Raw genomic sequence first — 18,472 nt, forward strand, 5'->3', positions numbered from 1 at the left:
GCCTACTTCCCGTGTTTTAACTTTTTAAAGACTTCTGAAAGATAGCTTTAAGACATATTAATACCAATTAAAGCCTTATTTTTAGATGAATCAAGTCAATTACTCTTAAGACTTTTTAAGGATCTGCAGGAACTCATAAAAAAAAAAAACACAAATGTACATGCAATAAATGAAAAGTATTATATATTACTTCTCCAGACAGACAGGGGAGACACAGACAGAAAAAAAAATACATTATTATTAAACAAATGAGGCATCAGACGAGGCGTTCATGGCTAACTTGTATTTTTTTTTATTTGCACGTCCAATTAGTGTTAACAAACCTAACACAGAGGTTAGCATCCAGGTCTACAGCAGGGGGGCGCTCAAACACACTAAAGCTCCGAGGACATCAGACAGGAAGGAAACCAGCAAACATCTTCATATCTGTACAAATCTACAGTCAGTCAGTCTGTCAGCCCACAGCAGCGTCAGAGAGGACTTTTCATAACTTCCTCTGATGATAATAAAAGCTGTTTTTTATGAGCTGTCTGCGGCTTCTTCACACGGTTCAAAGTTTAGTTTTACACGAGTTATTAAAGCGAGCTGTCGGCCTGATGAGCTGATTTAAGGTGGATTAACTTAAAAAATGTGCTTCAGGAGAGAAGTGACTCAGTGGAGGACAAGTTTACAAACCAAAGTCAACCTCACTTTGACAAATAATCCACTTTATATAAAACACACTCAGGTGAACTGAAAACAGCTGCAACAGCGCCACCAGCTGGCCCATCAAATCATCTCTGCAGGGGAATGTTCACAGGGAGAAAATCTTTCACAAACCAGCGCGAGTTATTTAGAGGACAGGGGACAAAGAAAAGGAGACAGAGACAGAAAGACAGGAAGCAAAGAGAAGCTGTGGCTGCTGACGGTGTTTTACACCTGTTAGGATCAACAGAGGCGCTGCAGCGTCAAATCAAAGTTAAGTTTGGAAACTGTGAATAATTTTACACAATTTCAATATAAAAATCAAACATTGTAAGAGTGAACTTATTTAGGAAATACACATAAAAAGCAACACTAGCTCTTATTTTTTTGTTTCAAAGTATGATTTTGAATTAAGCTGTAACCTGAACTGTATTCACTCATCCATCACGTGTACAGATCATCAGCCAGAAACCAGTGTTGGCATGGCAACCAGCTGAAAAACTGGTGGACATCCATGAAAACACTCTGCAGGGTTAATGTTGTGTCTGACACTTTTGATGTCACCCAGAATGAAATCAAAACAAATTTGACAATCTATGAAATTGCAGGGAAAAAAATCATGATGATGGAGGTCTCTTATTTTGGAGGGGGGGAGGTGTCAAAGAGAATAAGTGTGATTTTTTGTGTAATTCGTTTTTACATTTCTGTTAGAAACAGTTTCAGTTATGTCTGCTTACAACAGTAATGACGTGGTGAACGCAGCCTGAGAAAATGATGCCAATATTTACACCCAGTTAGAACTTCTTTATATTGTGAAAACACAAAGTACCCATATTTGATTTAATCAGGCTGTTCTCGTGCACTGACTGTATGAAAACATGAAGTGCATGACTATTTCCTACAAAAATGCTCCAAAATTCATAAATGTCCCACGTAATGATGAAGCCACTGATTTGTGCATAACCCACGTGTTTGGAGAGGATGCAGTAAAGAAGGTCCTGAGCGGCTGAGTTCGGACACAGGTGTCCTCCCCCCGGAGACAGGTGTCCTCCCCCCGGAGACAGGTGTCCTCCCCCCGGAGACAGGTGTTTGCAGCTCTGCTTACATCACCTGAAGGACACTAATGCGTATGATATCATACAAACAGCTGTATGAGGACACCTCGCACCATTAGAGCAAAATCTGGAGATGACGACTTGATTTGATCGTGACAACAAATGAATAAGTGAAATATGAGGATTTTACCCGCTCATTATCTCGAGATAACGAACGTGGCGTTGGATTTCTGTATCAATGAGGAGGTTGAGAAGTCATGAGAACAGGTCAAAATCAGCCGCCACAGCTGCTTCCTGCTTCCTTCAGAGCATCTGGAGGGTTTTTTTTGTAAATTAAATATCATTCATGTTACAAACAAGTATTTTACATCGTCTCTCAGTCTGCTTGATTTATCAACATCCTCTTCAGTCGTCTTCGTTGGGGCGATGTCAACCACAGTTTGTAAATCCACATTAAGATGAGGGCGATGGCGGAGAGTCCTCCTCCTCCTCCAGGATCAGTCTGCAGGAGCGAGGAGTGAAGGTGACCTTCGAGAGGCAGGGAGCATGCTGCCGACTAAAACCAGCCCCCGAAAATACGTTGTCATGTGGTCGAGTATCAGGAGCGAGACGTGGGAGGTTTGTAGCAGTTTCTTATTTGGTCCTAATGAGGAGTATTTATACTTGGATATATTAGTTAAATGCAGTGTTAGTGAGTATTTAAATCTTCTTCCTGTCATCAGTCAGCAGCTCTTCATTCGTTTCGTTTTTTTTTCTCTTGGGACAGACATGCGATGAACTGCATGACAACAACAGCAAGAGGGGAATCTTTTTTTCTTGTTATTTTTTAATGATATGTGAGCATTCCTTCCCCCCGTCGACACACACGGACAGCCAGGAGACATGAGGACAGTCAGAAATGGACTCATGGTTTCTCTTTTAAAAACAGCTCGTTTTCTTTTCTTTAAAGAACTGCAGGATTTTTATTAGACTTGCGAATGTCGCGGTGGAAGAGAGAAACAGAGAGAGAGAGAGAGAGAGAGAGAGAGAGAGAGTTTAACTATCATCACAACAGTGTGTGTGTGTGTGTGTGTGTGTGTGTGTGTGTGTTGTTCGTGTGCGTGTGTGTTTGTGTGTGTGTTTGTGTGTGTGCGTGCTGTACACTGAGTCTTTATTTCCCAGTGGGGTTCACTGGTGGAGTCCCAGCCGGTCGGTGGTGTCAGCTGGTTTTTGGCGGCGCTCCCTCAGTACTCGCTCAGGTTGTGCCATTTGGAGATCTGCCGGCGGGGGTTTTCGCAGACCTCCCTCCAGTGGGAGGCTCCGGAGGGGGCGGGGCTGTGGAGGCCGAGCAGCAGGCGGCCCAGCACCTCGTTCTTGGTGGTCCGGTCGAAGTCGACCACCAGGAACTCCACGGAGATCTCGGGCAGCAGCTCGGGCGGGATGTCGTAGATGAAGGACTCGTTGAAGACCGGGTTCAGCGTGCACTTCTTCACGTGGGTCTTCTTCTTGGCGATGCGCTTTCGTCCGTAGAAGACGTTCACCTTCACGTACGGATCTGAGGAGGAAAGAAAGCAATACAGTTGATTTGTGACGTCACAAACTTCACTTACATGAATCAATAAATCACAATGACACTAAAATTTAACACACAGAGCTGTGTCTTTAATTTTAAACTGTTTACTGTGTCAATAAAATCTTCATGTCGTCATATGGAGATCCGTCAGATATCGTGATTTTTGTGTCCCATTATCTCATTCAAACAAATCTGTAACCAGCTGGTCAAAGGAACTTCAAAAAGGTTGGTAACCAAAAAGAGAATAAATGTGTATGAATAACTAACCGCAATATGAATATTTTTCCATGATTTCACCTGTGATAACATGACTCACCTGTGAAAACATGACTCACCTGTGATAACATGACTCACCTGTGATAACATGACTCACCTGTGATAACATGACTCACCTGTGATAACATGACTCACCTGTGATAATATGACTCACCTGTGAGTCGTCCAGACAGCTCAGCTGCTACAGAAACAGTTTCATAATCTAATGGTTTTGGGTTCAAATCCCATCGTGACTGTTGATTTTTATTTTTTTCCAGTTTAGGTTTTTTTTTTTAAAGTAGCTATTTATTTTTTTCTGATTTGTAATTTCAGCAGATTCTCTTTCCTGTTTTTAATGGATGTAGTATGTGTGGATTCAGGCTGACAAATACATTTCTTAAACAAGTTCAGGGCTTCGGCCCAAAGTCGTGTTCATGGATGAAAGTTTAATTCTTGAATGCAAAACTCAGAAAGTTCCTCACAGTTCAATCAGCTCAGCTAGTAGAGGAAGAGCTTCACAACCTGAAGGTTGTGTGTTCAAATCCCAGCTGAGTCCTTTCTCCTCCTGAGAAAACACTTTTTTTTTTGTTTTAAATAGATTTTATACGTGTAGTTTAAGGGAGTCAGGAGGTTTTGAAAGTGCTAAGTTATCTCAAGGTTATTGTTTCAACTCTGACCTCTGCTACTGGTTTTCGTTTTCTTCTCCTGTTAGGCCTTTAAAAAAGAAATAAATAAAACCTTTAAGAGCGGTTTCTTTTTCTTGAGACAATTCTATCTTTCCTGTTTTTAATGTATTTTATGTGTGTGGTTTGAGAGAGATAAACAATCCCTCAAAGGTACTTTTTCAGTCAAATTCAGGGCTTCACCCCAAAGCTGTATTTATGGGTTAAAATCTAATTCTTCTGTGTGAGACTCAGCTAACATCTCAGAGTCCAGACAGCTCAGCAGGCAGACAGAAACATCTTTGTTCACTACGTATTTAGTTATTTGGCACTAGGTTAGTGTGATCGGCATCATTTTATTTGATCATCGTTGTTCTTTCGTAAACCACCAGGACTGACGGAGGGACCGGAGGATGATTTGCTCTCGTCTGTGATATTCTGTAACGTTTTCACTTTGTAGGACTTAACGTTGAATCAGTAAATAACAGCACCCCCTTATCAGCTTTAAAATCTGAAGGCTGTGCCTTCAAATCGCACCGTTAAACACCATTAACTGTAAATTGATGAAGGTGTTGCTTTCCATCTGTTGGGAGTGTTTCATGAAGGTGCCTTTTACTGTGAAAAGCTTGTTGTAAATGAGCCAAACAAAGTAAACAGTTACTCAGCAGAAATAAAAATAACCACTGCCTGTGGGAGTTGAACACAATCTTCAAATTATAAAACTCCTTTTGTACACTTGAGCTGTCTGAACAGAACAAACTCACTGATCAATGAACACAACTTTGGGTTAAAGTCAAGATATACAAAAACACGATGCAGTCTCCTCTAGGCCAAACAATAAAGGAAAAAAGTTTATACACTTTGTTATCTCCTCTAGTTAAGGGTTTTTTTAAACCTCAAAAACGTTACCTTTCCTGGCTTTTAATGTGAGCCAATCCTATCGTTGCTTTTGAGAGGTTTTGAATGAAGTACCTGTTAATCATGACAGCCCCCTCAATTATTGTAGCCAACTAAAATGGTTTCTGACAATAATCTTGTCACATAAAGCAAGCCTTTTTCCATCCGTCTTTCTTTACTTTCATGACACTGGGGAGGAATCGCAGGAGGCCTCCCGCTCAGTGTCAATGCCAACACGTGGTGTGTGTCTCCATCTAATGGTTCAGTTGTGGGAATGAAACATTTAATTTAATTCATATTTTTCTTTGAATGAGAAAATGTATGGAGGCCTGATAAAAATTACTGGAGAAAAAACAAAGCAGAGCCAAGTGAGAGTTGAACCCACAACCTTTACGCTGTGAGGCACCGCCTCTCTTAACTGCTGTCAGAAAGAGTCTCACACACAAGAATTAAACATCATCCAGGAACTCATCTTTGGGTTGAAGCCCTGAATTTGACTGAAGAATTAAAGCTTTTTGAAGGATTGTTGTCTCCCTTAAACCACACATATAACGTCTTCTACAAACAGGACAGACTGCATTTGTACATCCACAAAAAGATGTTTTTGAAGATCTGATCCCTGTTTCAGCAGCAGCTGAGCTGTCTGGACTCTGAGACCTGGTCTGAGTCTCACACAGAAGAATCAGACTGTGATCCATGAACACGACTTTGGGCTGAAGCCTTAAAGCTGAAGCTTTAACTGGAGGAGAAAACCGAGTGAGGAAAGTTTCAGTCCACATGTGGTTCAGCCAGAGGAGACCACATCATGTTTTCTTCCGTCTGATCTCATGTTGATGAAGGTGAAGTTTCTTCTTCATCTCTCTGGCTCTTTGCCTTCAACTGCTGGAAAAGACGGTCCAGTGGGAAGGACGCCGACCAGCAACCTGGAGCCTTGGGTTCAAAACCCACCTGAGGTACGCCACTCACGTGTGTGTGTGAAGGATGAGTGTGTAACTGCGTTGCGTTCGTCGTTGCGATTTCAACTTGCGAATTTCCAAATTTCAACTTGCGTATTTCTGGATTTCCACCAGCAGTCAACAAGGAAGCATCAAGAAGTTTGTGAGTACATCTCCACCTCGGTGGGTCAAGCTAGCTAGCTATGCTAGCTAGCTAGCTTGATGCTTCTTACATTTCTGGAATTAAGTTGAAGTATTTTGAGAAAAAAAACGTGGTAATATTACAAAAATGTAGGTTTCATTTTGCTATAAAAAGTGTCACACAGTAGGGTGACCAATGAAGAAGGAAACAGGTGAGTCCATGTTATCAAAGGAAATTCCTCTGAAATGTGGAAAAAACAGTAACAGTGTCCTGCCTGAAGCTTGCTGTCTGAAGTAAAGTAAAGTCTAAGTTAAGAAAAAGAGTCAATCAAGTGTAAATCAAAGAAAAAGCCGAAAGAAACAGTAAAAACTGAGCTTTAAACTAGAGAAACTCGGCTGGGGGACTCACTTGCTGACAGGCCGGTGATGTCCATCTTAGGGAGGTGTCGAGCCTTCAGGACGACCACGCTGAGACGATGAGACACCGGCTGGTAGGACAGAGACGCCAGCAGCTCTCCACGACTCTCACACTGAAAAAACACAAAAACATTCAGTATGTTTCTTCAAAGCGATGCAAAATATCAGAGGCAGAGGAGGTAATCAGATACTTTACTGCAGTAAAATTACAACTTCCACAATAGGCAGGTTTCTGTCGCAGATTTACACAAAACTTAGTGACGTTTTTGAAATGTCGAAAAAACTTAATTGCGAGCTGACTGTGTTTCCACTCAGTGATGTCATGTGACTTCTCCTCTGGTGATAACATCCCAGTAACCATGGCGATGGATGTTCAAAACATCAGCAGCTTTATTTCTACTGCAGCCACCAAACCAGCCGCCATTATTTCCAATCCGAGGCCACGTAGGCGTGTTATGGAGCCATGATGGAAAGACGAGCCCCTTATATGTGGGAGTAGCCACGTATGAGGGATTTCTGGGAGATGTAGTCAACGATTTCACAGAGGAATTGTGGGTTAAAAACTTTCTCAGAGTTATGTGATGCAATAACAGCTCTTGTAGCTCCTGCTGCATCATGAGGGAGCCAGTTCCTGTGACCTCACAGCGTCATGTGACCTCACAGCATCATGTGACCTCACAGCGTCATGTGACCTCACAGCGTCATGTGACTTCACAGCATCATGTGACCTCACAGCGTCATGTGACCTCACAGCATCATGTGACCTCACAGCATCATGTGACCTCACAGCGTCATGTGACTTCACAGCATCATGTGACCTCACAGCGTCATGTGAAAAACAGCCCTGTTTTCAGCTTCCTGTTTGAAACTGAATCTGAGTTTGTTTCTGTGATTTTTATCAACCTTTCGAACCCTCACAGAAGACGTAAACACAACAGCTGATCGGCACATTTCACATCATCGTGTCAGAGTGAGAGCTCAGCTCGGCTTATTCAGCCGCATGTTCGCAACTTTAACCTGATAAACACAGAACAGCGGGGAGACTGTCACCGAGACAGACCGTCATCGGATTATATCGACTGCTCTGGGGTCAGGCCGGCTCGTTGCCATGGTGACACACAGCTGCTGACAGCACCATCACTTAGTCAGGGTCAGGACAACAACACACACCCACACACACACACACACACACACACACAGAGGAGAGTGTTTTCACATTTAAGTGAAGTCACACTGGAATTAATCACCACTGTTTTTCTCTCTCTCTGTTTTCTCTTTCTGCGAGTTTCAGCTTCCTCTGTGTAATTTACCACTTTTATTTATTTACAGGGTTTTTAGGTGTACACTATGTTACATAATCATCAATATTAATAACAACTGTTGCTTCATATGGAACCTAAATAATCCTTCAGTAACTCCTCCTTTCTCTGTTAAATATTTACGTTTGTCTTTGGTCAGATGCTTTTGTTAAAAGGAACATACAAATGAATAAATTAATGAATTAACAGACTAAAATGTCTTCCAGTAGACAACAACACAACTGCATCACTAAAACTGGACTAAAGTGTAACTCTGGAACACTGATTCCCAACCTGGAAGGCCGTCTTTAATTTAAGGGGTTTAAGAAAACTTAAATAAATAAATAGTGAGTCTATAGTTCAGTATTTAATTCATTTCCTAAATGAATAAATAAAATAAATAAATTTAACTAAATGAAATCAATTTTCAGTTAAGATTAAAATATCAATTAATATTTATTAATATCAGTTTCATTTAATTGATATTCATTAATAATTTAATCAGTTTTTTAAATTGCATTAAAATGTCTGCAGTTAAAACAACCAAACAGTGTCGGGGAGATGAAAACGTGGGATCTGCCCAAAGAAAAGCCTTTTAAATATGTATTATTGTTAAAAACTTTTTAAAAACACATGGCAAAGACAAAGAATAACATAAAAAGTCCCTATAAGTATCTGGAAAGCTCATCTCAGATTCAATATTCACAGGAAATAGATTGCTCTAAATGTATCCAAATTTTAAAGAGAGTTGCAGTGTAAGGTTTTTGACAAACTCAGCTCTAGCTCTTATACTAATTCTGTTGGATCGGCAGTACAAAGAACTCCCGAGGCTACAGTACGTCTACAAGGACAACTGAAATATGCAGTTATCCTTTTGCGCAGTGCGCAGGCCTTCAGTGTGAGGATGTGTGCTGCGTGGCTGGCAGGAGGACGCCGCTCGCTGCAGTAGTAGATCAGCTGTAGTGAGTTTTTATCAAAAACACACTTCCTAGTGTGAGCTTTTCCTGCTTTGGTTTTCAGACTGTGGTCAGAAAGCACAGGGGAGACACTTTATCTTCTCCAAGTGATGGAGTCGGTACTCACTTCTTAGCAAACGTCTGTTGTAGGGGACATTAAGTATGTGTATTTCTTTTTTGTGTCTGTGTGTGTGTGTGTGTGTGTGTGTGTGTGTGTGTGGTCTATGATGTAACATTGCTCACAGATGATAGGAATCAGGTGTTTTAAGGTCAGGGTAGAGGGGGAAATCATTATGACTACAGCTGCTGGAACAGCAGAACTGTAACCGTAAGCCGAACCCTGAGTACAGCAGAGCATACGCACCTAAAATACTCTGGATCACTTCACGTTTCACATCAAATCAGCAAGGTAATCAACTCTGTCTTTGTCATCATGCTGTAATTACATCATCCAAAGATACACCATTGTTTTGGACAGTCACTTATTATCTGGATGAATGTCAAGAACGTTGTTTCCACCTTTGCAGGTGACTGTATATTGAATTTTATCGACAGTCACGACACCTCCACTCAGCAGCTGGTACACATGTAGGAAGCTTCTGCTGATCTTGAGGGGCTGCAGAAATTATAAGTGCACAAACTGCAAACTCAAAATCTTCACTGCAAAACCTAAACTCTTCTCTGCTCCAGTGTCTCTGTCGTCCACTCGCGGTATTGAGCCGTCACTCTGATCTCTGTTTCTATCTCTCACTCTTACCCACAGACACAGCATGTGCTGGCTCTGCCGTTCTCCAAATGACCTTCACTACTCTTAAAACACAACAGAATACCTAGAAACGCAAAACGCACGTGGGAAAGCTAAATAGTTACTATCTAGTTACTAGCTAGTATCGCTAACAAGCCACCCACCCACGCTGCAATCAGCGACTGGAAACTGATCCTCATGATGTATTTTTTTATGAATGTCGGCGGATAACAATAATGGCATCCGTAACAAAAACGTACTAAAAAATTAAACAGTACGATCCTTTATCATCCCGCAGATGGACACATGCACGCTTACTTCACTGCTCACAAGGTCAAGATCTGTGGACTAACTGGAGTAACCAGGTCATAATTTCTGTAAACAAATATTGCTGTTGAGTTTTTCAAATCTATTTTTTGGTGCTTTGAGCCGAGCGCCATCTGTCTCCATTATATTGGAGAGAAGGGGTAGAAATTTAAGACTAATTTTACAAAGAAAATTTTTAGATTGAGAAAAATTTTGCTCAAATGTTTATTGTAACATAAAACTTTACATTTTTGGTCCGATGAAATAGTTAGATCTGGTTATAATTTGGAAATACCTATTATTTATTAGTGATTTTTATTATTGATTTTGTGTGTCTCACTCCGTTTGTGGGATTATTCCACATGCTAATACCCATCATGAAGAGTGTAAGAAGAGGGATTTTTTTAAATAGATGTTTCCATTTTTTGAGATTTTACAATGTAACGTCAAAAAAAATCATATTTTCAATGTCTTAGCATTTTAAGACTTTTAAAAGATGTAAGACATCAATTAAGGCCTTATGTTTAGATAAATTTGATTAATTAGACGAACAGATGAATTCAATGCCTTTTTCGGCATTTTAAGGATCCACAGGAACCCTGATCTAGACTGATAAACAGGACTACAGGTCAGAGGAAAAACACGTATTTTGGATTTTAGGGTGAACTGTCCCTTTAAGGACGGGATAAACTTCTCTATTCTCACAGCCGTCACTCACCTGCATGTTCCTCTTGGTGATCTGCTGGCTCAGGTGGACTCGGCCCGTGCTCGGGTCCACGCCCTTCAGCGGCACCACGGCCTCCCCGATGACATCATCTCTGGCGAAGCGGTCGAAACTGAGAACCAGGAAGTGCAGCGTGAGCTCGGGCAGCGAGCTGTAGGCCACGCCGTAGAAGGTGAAGGTCTCATCGAACAGTGGGTCCAGGGTCTTCCTCAGCACGCGGGTCTTGACGCGGTGCTTCTTCTCCGGCAGGATGGTCATCTTCACGTAGGGGTCTGAGCTGCCCGCCTGCTCGTCCATGGCGGGGAGGCCCCGGGCCCCAACAATGGTCACCACCAGGGCCTTCTTAGGGAAGTTGTAGTCGACGGTGAGGCTGATGGCGCCCAGGCTGGGCTCGGGCTCAGGCTCCGAGGAGGCGGGGGTGAAGGGGGACGCCGTCTTGCTGCTGGTCTGGCTACTGCTGGCCGAGCTGCTGTCCAGGCAGCAGTAGTCGGCGCGAACCGGCAGCGCCCGCTCCACCCGAGCCTGACCGTGTGCGGGCGGCACCAGGTGACTCATCTGCAGCTGCCCCGGGACGTCCAGGATGTTGTTTTCAGCGTCCACCAGCACCATGCCCCGCCCTGTGCCAGCGGAGGAGGGGCAGCCTCGCTCTCCGTCACGGTCGGTGCGGTCCACGCGCCGGATGCCTCGTACAATCCTCTTGCTGCTGCTGAGGGATTCTGGGTAAATGCTGATGCCCTTCAGCATGTGGATGAACTTGTAGGGGGGGTCTTCGGCGTCGCAGTAACGATCGCCGTGCAGCTTGTAGCGCCCCGTGACGCGCAGGTAACGGCGCTGACAGAAAGACCAGAGCAGAACCAGAACCACCACAACCAAAACCAGAACACCAGCCCCCAGGAAGCCCGCCAGGACCGGAGACATGGCTGAGACAGAGGGACAGAGACAGAGAAGAGACATGTTAGAGATCATATGAAACCACCGTTCAGTTTATTATCTGAGTGATAATTAATCAGCAACAATTCTGATTAACATTCTGACTACACTGACTGTGACAGGTCACCTGGTGGAAACAGCATGTATTTCCTCCATATGCCAAATATGGTCAAAATGACCTCATCAGGTGGAAAATAGTCAAAATGACAAATTCAGAGTCAAAAGCCCAGAATGACACCCAGAAATAATACAAGTCCTGTTTTTCTGCTCTGATGGCTGTGGGATCAAAAATGTCAGTTTGAATGGGTTTCAATGGAGCATTTTTGGACCTGAACGTTTCCATTGAGGTCAAAGAAATGTGTTCAGGTAAGGTGATTGTATTTTTACTCTCTGACTGCACCAGCCATCTCCTCGCTGAGTCAGCAATGATGAAACCATCCTGGTTTACACAGTGACGACATCACGAGGGATGACATAATCGTTCAAAACCGTAACATCATTTCCAAACAGTGATGTCATCACATCGATCCTCCTGAGGTCTCATTAAAAACATCAGAGGACCGAAGGGATCCCTGCTGGGAGGAGGAGGAGGAGGAGGGGGAGGGGGAGGAGGAGGAGGATAGGGAGAGAGTGAGAGCGGGGCTCATGTAGGAGGAAAACGGAAAAAGACGAGGAGCAGGGAGGAGGGGTTTGTGGAGGTCTTTGTTTGCTGTGTACAGAGGAGTATTGTTGTACTGATGTGTCCCTGGAGGAGGCGCACACATACACACATGCACACATACACACATGCACACATACACACACGCGCACACAGACACACACACACACAGATAGACATTACCACACTGGCCTGAGTATGAGAGCACCCTAATAATGGGAACAGCTGTTTTCTTTCTCGTCCTGCTGGTAAAGTGTCTCTGAGATATTATTAATCATATTATCTGATTGATAAGAAGAGAGTTCATCATCCATAAAGCAGAACATTTGTGTAAGATTTCTTTGAGTCTCTCTCGATCTCTCCTGATTTTCTCTGAGAGCTAATTATGGTCTGTTGAACCGTCTCTTTAAGTCTGTTTCTGCAGTCAAGACACGAAACTGATTTCACTCATCTTGAACTTTGCTGGTTTCACGCTTTCTTAAACGTGAGAGTTCAATGCTTGTCTTTGTCATACATGATAATGAACAGGTTTAAGATTTTAGCGATCTTATAACTTTAGTGCAAGCACACTGTGCGACCTGGGTCTAATAAACTTGGGTACGAAATAATATTGTTCTCATTCTTACATTTTATTACAACTTGACCACGAGTCCAGATAGGACAAAGCTTTGGCCCAGATCCGGACCACGGTCCGCAAGTTGGTGATAGCTGCTGTATGCAAACAAAAGCAGAGTAAACTAACTCCAGCATATATAAGATTAAAAATGTATTTAGGATTCTGTTTTTTTTCTCACAAACACTGAAATGACATCCACCCTCTGCAAAAAAACAAAAACAAACAAACATATAAAAAACCCTAATATCCCAAACCCTAAATTGAAAACAAAATACCTGACCAATTAACGAATATCTGAATATTTGGTCGACAATGACAGATGACAAAGATTAAGATGTGAAAATATTCTCAATACAGCATCCACTTGGATTGATATTGATTTTTGGGGGGATTTAGGCCTTTTTTAAAGTGTCTAAAATCCATTTAGCTGCTGCCCCCCCTCCACTGAAGTGCACTGCTTAGTTTGAGTACATGCAAACCGCCATGAACTGAGAGGAACACACTTACTATGGATAAGTAAATCATTTAACCCCAGTTAAAAAAAATCTGAACTATCCTTTTAAAACAACAATCAACCCATAATGCAACACTCTTTGTAGGAGACGCTCTAAACCTGATTCTGACCCTGTCCTTAAAACCAAAACCATCAAACAGCCTTATTAATAAGACTGGACAAAATGTTCATTCTTTATGATTTTATACACTTTATAAAAACAGTGATCAATTCTCAAGCAAATAATAGATTAATTTCTGAAAACACTCGTCCTTAATTACAGTAACACTGCTGAGACAATGCTCCACATTAATCACATCTATTAAACGAGCAGACTTCATTAACACAGTTAATTATACACATTAACACATCACTGATTAAAATCTACTTTTAGCTCCTTTAATCACAAAACAGACTCCTAAAAATCCTCCTTCCTGTTGTTGTAGGCGTTCATTCAGACCCCATCAGATGATGTCATGTTTTGGAAAGAGCTGAAAGCAGCTGAGCTCGCTGCCTAGCAACACACACACACACACACATGCACACACACACACACACACACACACACACACACACACACACTGAGCTGTGAGGCTTTAACAGTCCACTGAGTAACACTGAGGATAAACTAACAGGACTCACAGTGACAGGAAGAGTTTCTGATCTGCAGCAACAACTTTCATTTATCACATCCAGTACTCGCTCTTCATTGGCTGGGTGAGAGCCAATAGGAAGCCAGCGCTGTACTAAATCACTTCTTTTTTTTTTTAACTTAATCCTGCAATCAAAAAGTCTGCAAAAATATGTGATAATCTATCAGTTATTAGTCTTGACTTTCGAGCTAACACTCGTTTCTCAGTTGTGGGGTTGTCGTGCGTTATTTATGTCTATATATGTCTCATATGTTGATTATTGTGTTTTTTTTGTTTTGTTTGTTTTATTGTTAAGCACTTTGTAACCCATGTTTTGAGTGATCTATAAATAAATTATTATTATTATTATTATTGTTGTTGTTATTGTTATTATTATTATATCTCAGTATACTAAATCTCTTTGGACTGTTGACACCTGAAGACTGAAAAACTGAGATGGACATTTTTTATTATTTGCTGATACTGTCTAGGCCAAATAATTAATCAGTTAATCAGATAAATAATCAGCATATTAATTTACAAAAAACCAATGGTTGCTTGCTTATTAATATTATCGATCTGAAACAAAGTTAACCTAAAACAAATGAAGTTCGTAGCTCGTTTCAGTTGAGGCCTGAGTGACTTCAGTAAAGCTACATCACATAACTTTTTCACCACGAGGAAGGAAAAACCAGAAATATGTTTAATCAGTTTAAGTTATGTTGTTTGTATCTGAGGATCTTTGTTAGTCACTGTCTCGTTAAAAAGTAGAGAAGATGAAGACTGATATTATGACCTTAAAGGTTAAAAGATGGTTTATACAATATTTGAAAAAAATAACATTACACTAAATGAGAGATGGAAAAAATCAGCATGATTGTGACCGACTGTAGGCGGGTTTCCATTAAAGATTTGTGCAAAACTTAAGCGATATTTTCAAAATGTCAATAAAACATAATTGTGAGATGACTGCAACCTCTCTGGCAATAACTTCCCAGTAACCATGGCGATGGATGTTCAAAGCATCAGCAGCTTTATTTCTATTGCAGCCACCGCACTAGCCCTCATTATTTCCAATCCAAGGCCACGTAGGCGTGTTACGGAGCCGTGATGGAAAGACGAGCCCCTTATATGTGGGAGCAGCCACATATGAGGGATTTCTGGGAGATGTAGTCCACGATTTCACAGAGGAATTGTGGATTCAAAACTTTCTCAGAGTTATGTGATGCAATAACAGCTCTTATAGCTCCTGCTGCATCATGGGAGCCAGTTCCTGTGACCTCACAGCGTCATGTGACCTCACAGCATCATGTGACCTCACAGTGTCATATAACCTAGAAAAGACTAAAAAGTATTTCAATTGCAGTTTCGTGAAATATGGGCTTTTCGAATCACCTGAAATACAACCTCATGCAAGCGTAAAAACTCTTTTGCGATAAATGGAAGTTTTTTTAAATTGCTGTGTTTCCAGTAGGCATATTTTGTATCTGCAAATTCAATTAGCGCAATTTGAGGGTTAAAGGAAACGTCGCCTAATGTTTATGATCCCTGTCATTCTTCACTATTGATATTTCAATTATTTGTTATATTTATTCTAAATAATTACATAAAAGTACCAATCACATTATATCCCAGTTAGCCAAAAAATCCTGGCCGAGTATTGTCCTAAAGTCGTGCTGCGTCTGGTTGCTCGACTTGGCTGAGACTCAGGATGACGCCCCAGAATGAGGCCACATACACTTGCCCGTAATTAAAAATGACCTCGCCCAGACTGGCCCAAACTGGGCACACTGTTAGAAATAAGTTGTGCCGCACATGGTTGCCAAACTCGTCTGAGACTCGAGATGAATCGGGCGAATAAACAGGTGCGATTCCTGCTGCCGACACGTAGACATGTATTTGTTTTTAAAGACAGCTCTGTCAGTCTGGACTCTGCTCACATGTGGTCTGTTAAATTTTAAATATTAAATGTTTATCATCTACAGGAATGATCGGTTCCTTGTTTCTTTGTCTTTTCCGCTCTGATGGCAGACTGCATGTAAACACTTCCATAAAATAATAATAATAAAAGCATGATACTGTATATTTTTGTGATATCTTATCATTTTCACAATGTGTCTTATTCTGATCCATTTGATCACATCCTGAGTGATTTGCTGTTTGCAAATAATGAAAACTTTCACGATGGATTATTTAATCAATCAATCATTTGGTCTTAAAACATCAAAAATGCTGAGGACTTTAAAAAGGAATATTATTAAAGGAATTAATATTAATGTTATTATTATTTGATTGTACAGCGCTTTGGTCAACTCTGGTTGTTTTTATACTTGATTTATGATTAAACCTGATTTGATTTAAACTAGTTTCTATATTACATTAAGAAAAGGAGTGAAGAGTATCAAAGTCTAAATGCATCAATGTCTCTCTTCAAAGATAAGATCTGTCATTTCTTCAAAACGTGAACATTAGATGCACTTTCTGTAACTGTAAAGAAGAAACGATTAATATGTGATTGTAGATTGTTTTCATTTGCAAAGGCATTTTTCAAAACATTTTGAAAAAGATTTCACACTGAAAGAAAGAAATAATTTACTCATTTTTAAAAATCCTGATTACACTGCTGAGGAAAAATACAGTTAACTTGACTATCATTTTTGTAAAATATTACATACATAAAATGGTTAAACTTCAAAGACTAACCTTCTTTTATATTTTCAGACACAAGACTTAACAATAGAAAAATGAAGACTATTAGATTATTTAGACAATTTAATTCAATCTGTTTAGAGGAAACTGAAGCTTTTTATTCCTCTTGTTTCTTTCTTTTTCCTACATTTTATTTATTATTTGACTGAACTTATTTCTTTCTAATGAAATATGTTGATACAGCTTGTATGGTTAATAAATGTACACGTGTTGAATGTATTCAATAAAGTCTGAGAAAAATCTCCTCTGCTGATGTAAAGTAGACTATCCTCCTGTTTCATTTTTTAAGACACAAAACTGTAACCATTGAAAATTGAAAACTCAATAATTAGAAATTGGCAAAAAGTACTGCTATCATTTACACATTTCACTTTTAGTCCATCTTTTTAGCAGAACGTGATGGTTTTTATCTTTGTTGTTTCTTTCTTTTCCCTGCATTGTATTTATCAATTAATCAATTAATTTTTTGTATGAAATATTTATGTGAAAATCCCATAAATGATGAATGTACATGTGTTGAGTGTATTCAATAAACTCTGTGAAAAAAAACGAAAAAAAAATCTCTGCTGATGAAAAGTACAACTAACTTTATTTTACCAAATTATTATCTACATACACTGATTTATCTTATAAGACTACACTTCTTTTATATTTTCAAAGACACAAAACTACTGACAATTTAAAAGTGTCAAAAACAAGATTATTTACACATTTAGCTTTTATTCCATCTGTTTAACAGACCCTGAAGCTTTTTATTTTTTTTAGTTTCTATCTTTGCATTTTAATTATCTTAACGTGTGTGTGTGTGTGTGTGTGTGTGTGTGTGTGTGTGTGGCCATGAGACGGTCCCTGTGTCCCCACACAACAGCGCCGGGTACAGACATGACGTCACCCTGATACCCACCCTGAGTGGCACGCGCACGCACACTCATGAGGCCTCACGAGAGATGCAGACGGTGCGTCGGAGCGCGTGAACGCCCTGTTTGACGCGGACGGTGTTATTTTTATTTGCGCACACGTTCATCACGTTATTGTGTTTTTGAACAAATATCCACTTTAGACACCAAACGGTTAACCTAATTTCCTCTGTGTGTGTCCCTGTTTTGGATAAGCCCAAATGTTTGTTTTATCCGACATGTCTGCTGTACAATAATCACCTTAAAACTGATTTTATCGACGAGAAACGACATTAACCGACAGAAAAATGATTTCTGCGGTAAAACGTGAGTGACACCGCTTCACTGAGCGGGAGCAGACAGCGAGGATGACAGGGCGTTTTAACCAGACACACCTGTTACACTGACGCTCGGTTAAAATAAAAAGACGGATAAAACAACACTTGGGGTCTTTTAAAGGCCGTTTTGGGTGAAGCGGAGAAGCAGAAAGGGCCTGGCTCTCACCGTAGGCGGGTCCCAGCTCGATGATGTCCGCCATTTTGTGGGTTTGTGGCAGCAGGGCACGGTCCTGACGGAGCGGGAACGAGAGCGGAGAGATGGAGAGGACACCGACTGACTACCGGCCCCGCGCTTACTTCACATCCATAGAGAGGCGACGGGGAGAGAAAATCACCGAAAACGAGCCGCTGGTCCCGGAGGATGAAGCCCTCATGCGTCCGCTGACGGAGCCGTCGGTGTCTCTGTCGGTGCTCCGCTCGGTGCGCAGTGATGCTCGCGCTCGGATGCAGGGAGGCTGCGCGGAGGAGCTCGCGATGAGACTGGACAGAGATGGTGTGTTTGAACAGATGAATCACTCCACAGAGAAAAAAAATGACCAGCCCAAGTATTTACTCAAGCTGTCATAATGATGA

The 18,472-nt window shown here is 41.1% G+C and overlaps 1 protein-coding gene across 1 annotated transcript; it reads right to left on the minus strand.

The window, feature by feature from the left end:
- Positions 1 to 268: 268 nt before the first annotated feature.
- On the minus strand, positions 269 to 18,360 carry syt11b (synaptotagmin XIb). Its single transcript, XM_042490011.2, has 4 exons — positions 18,066 to 18,360; positions 10,622 to 11,547; positions 6,591 to 6,711; positions 269 to 3,273 (listed from the first exon to the last, which is right to left on the minus strand). Exons 1-4 carry the CDS (start codon positions 18,097 to 18,099, stop codon positions 2,963 to 2,965), a joined length of 1,392 nt encoding a protein of 463 aa, XP_042345945.1. The 5' UTR covers positions 18,100 to 18,360; the 3' UTR covers positions 269 to 2,962.
- Positions 18,361 to 18,472: the final 112 nt, after the last annotated feature.

This window comes from Plectropomus leopardus, chromosome 11, assembly GCF_026936395.1.
Source record: "Plectropomus leopardus strain MGB_pleo_1.0 chromosome 11, ASM2693639v1, whole genome shotgun sequence".
NCBI lineage: Eukaryota > Metazoa > Chordata > Actinopteri > Perciformes > Serranidae > Plectropomus > Plectropomus leopardus.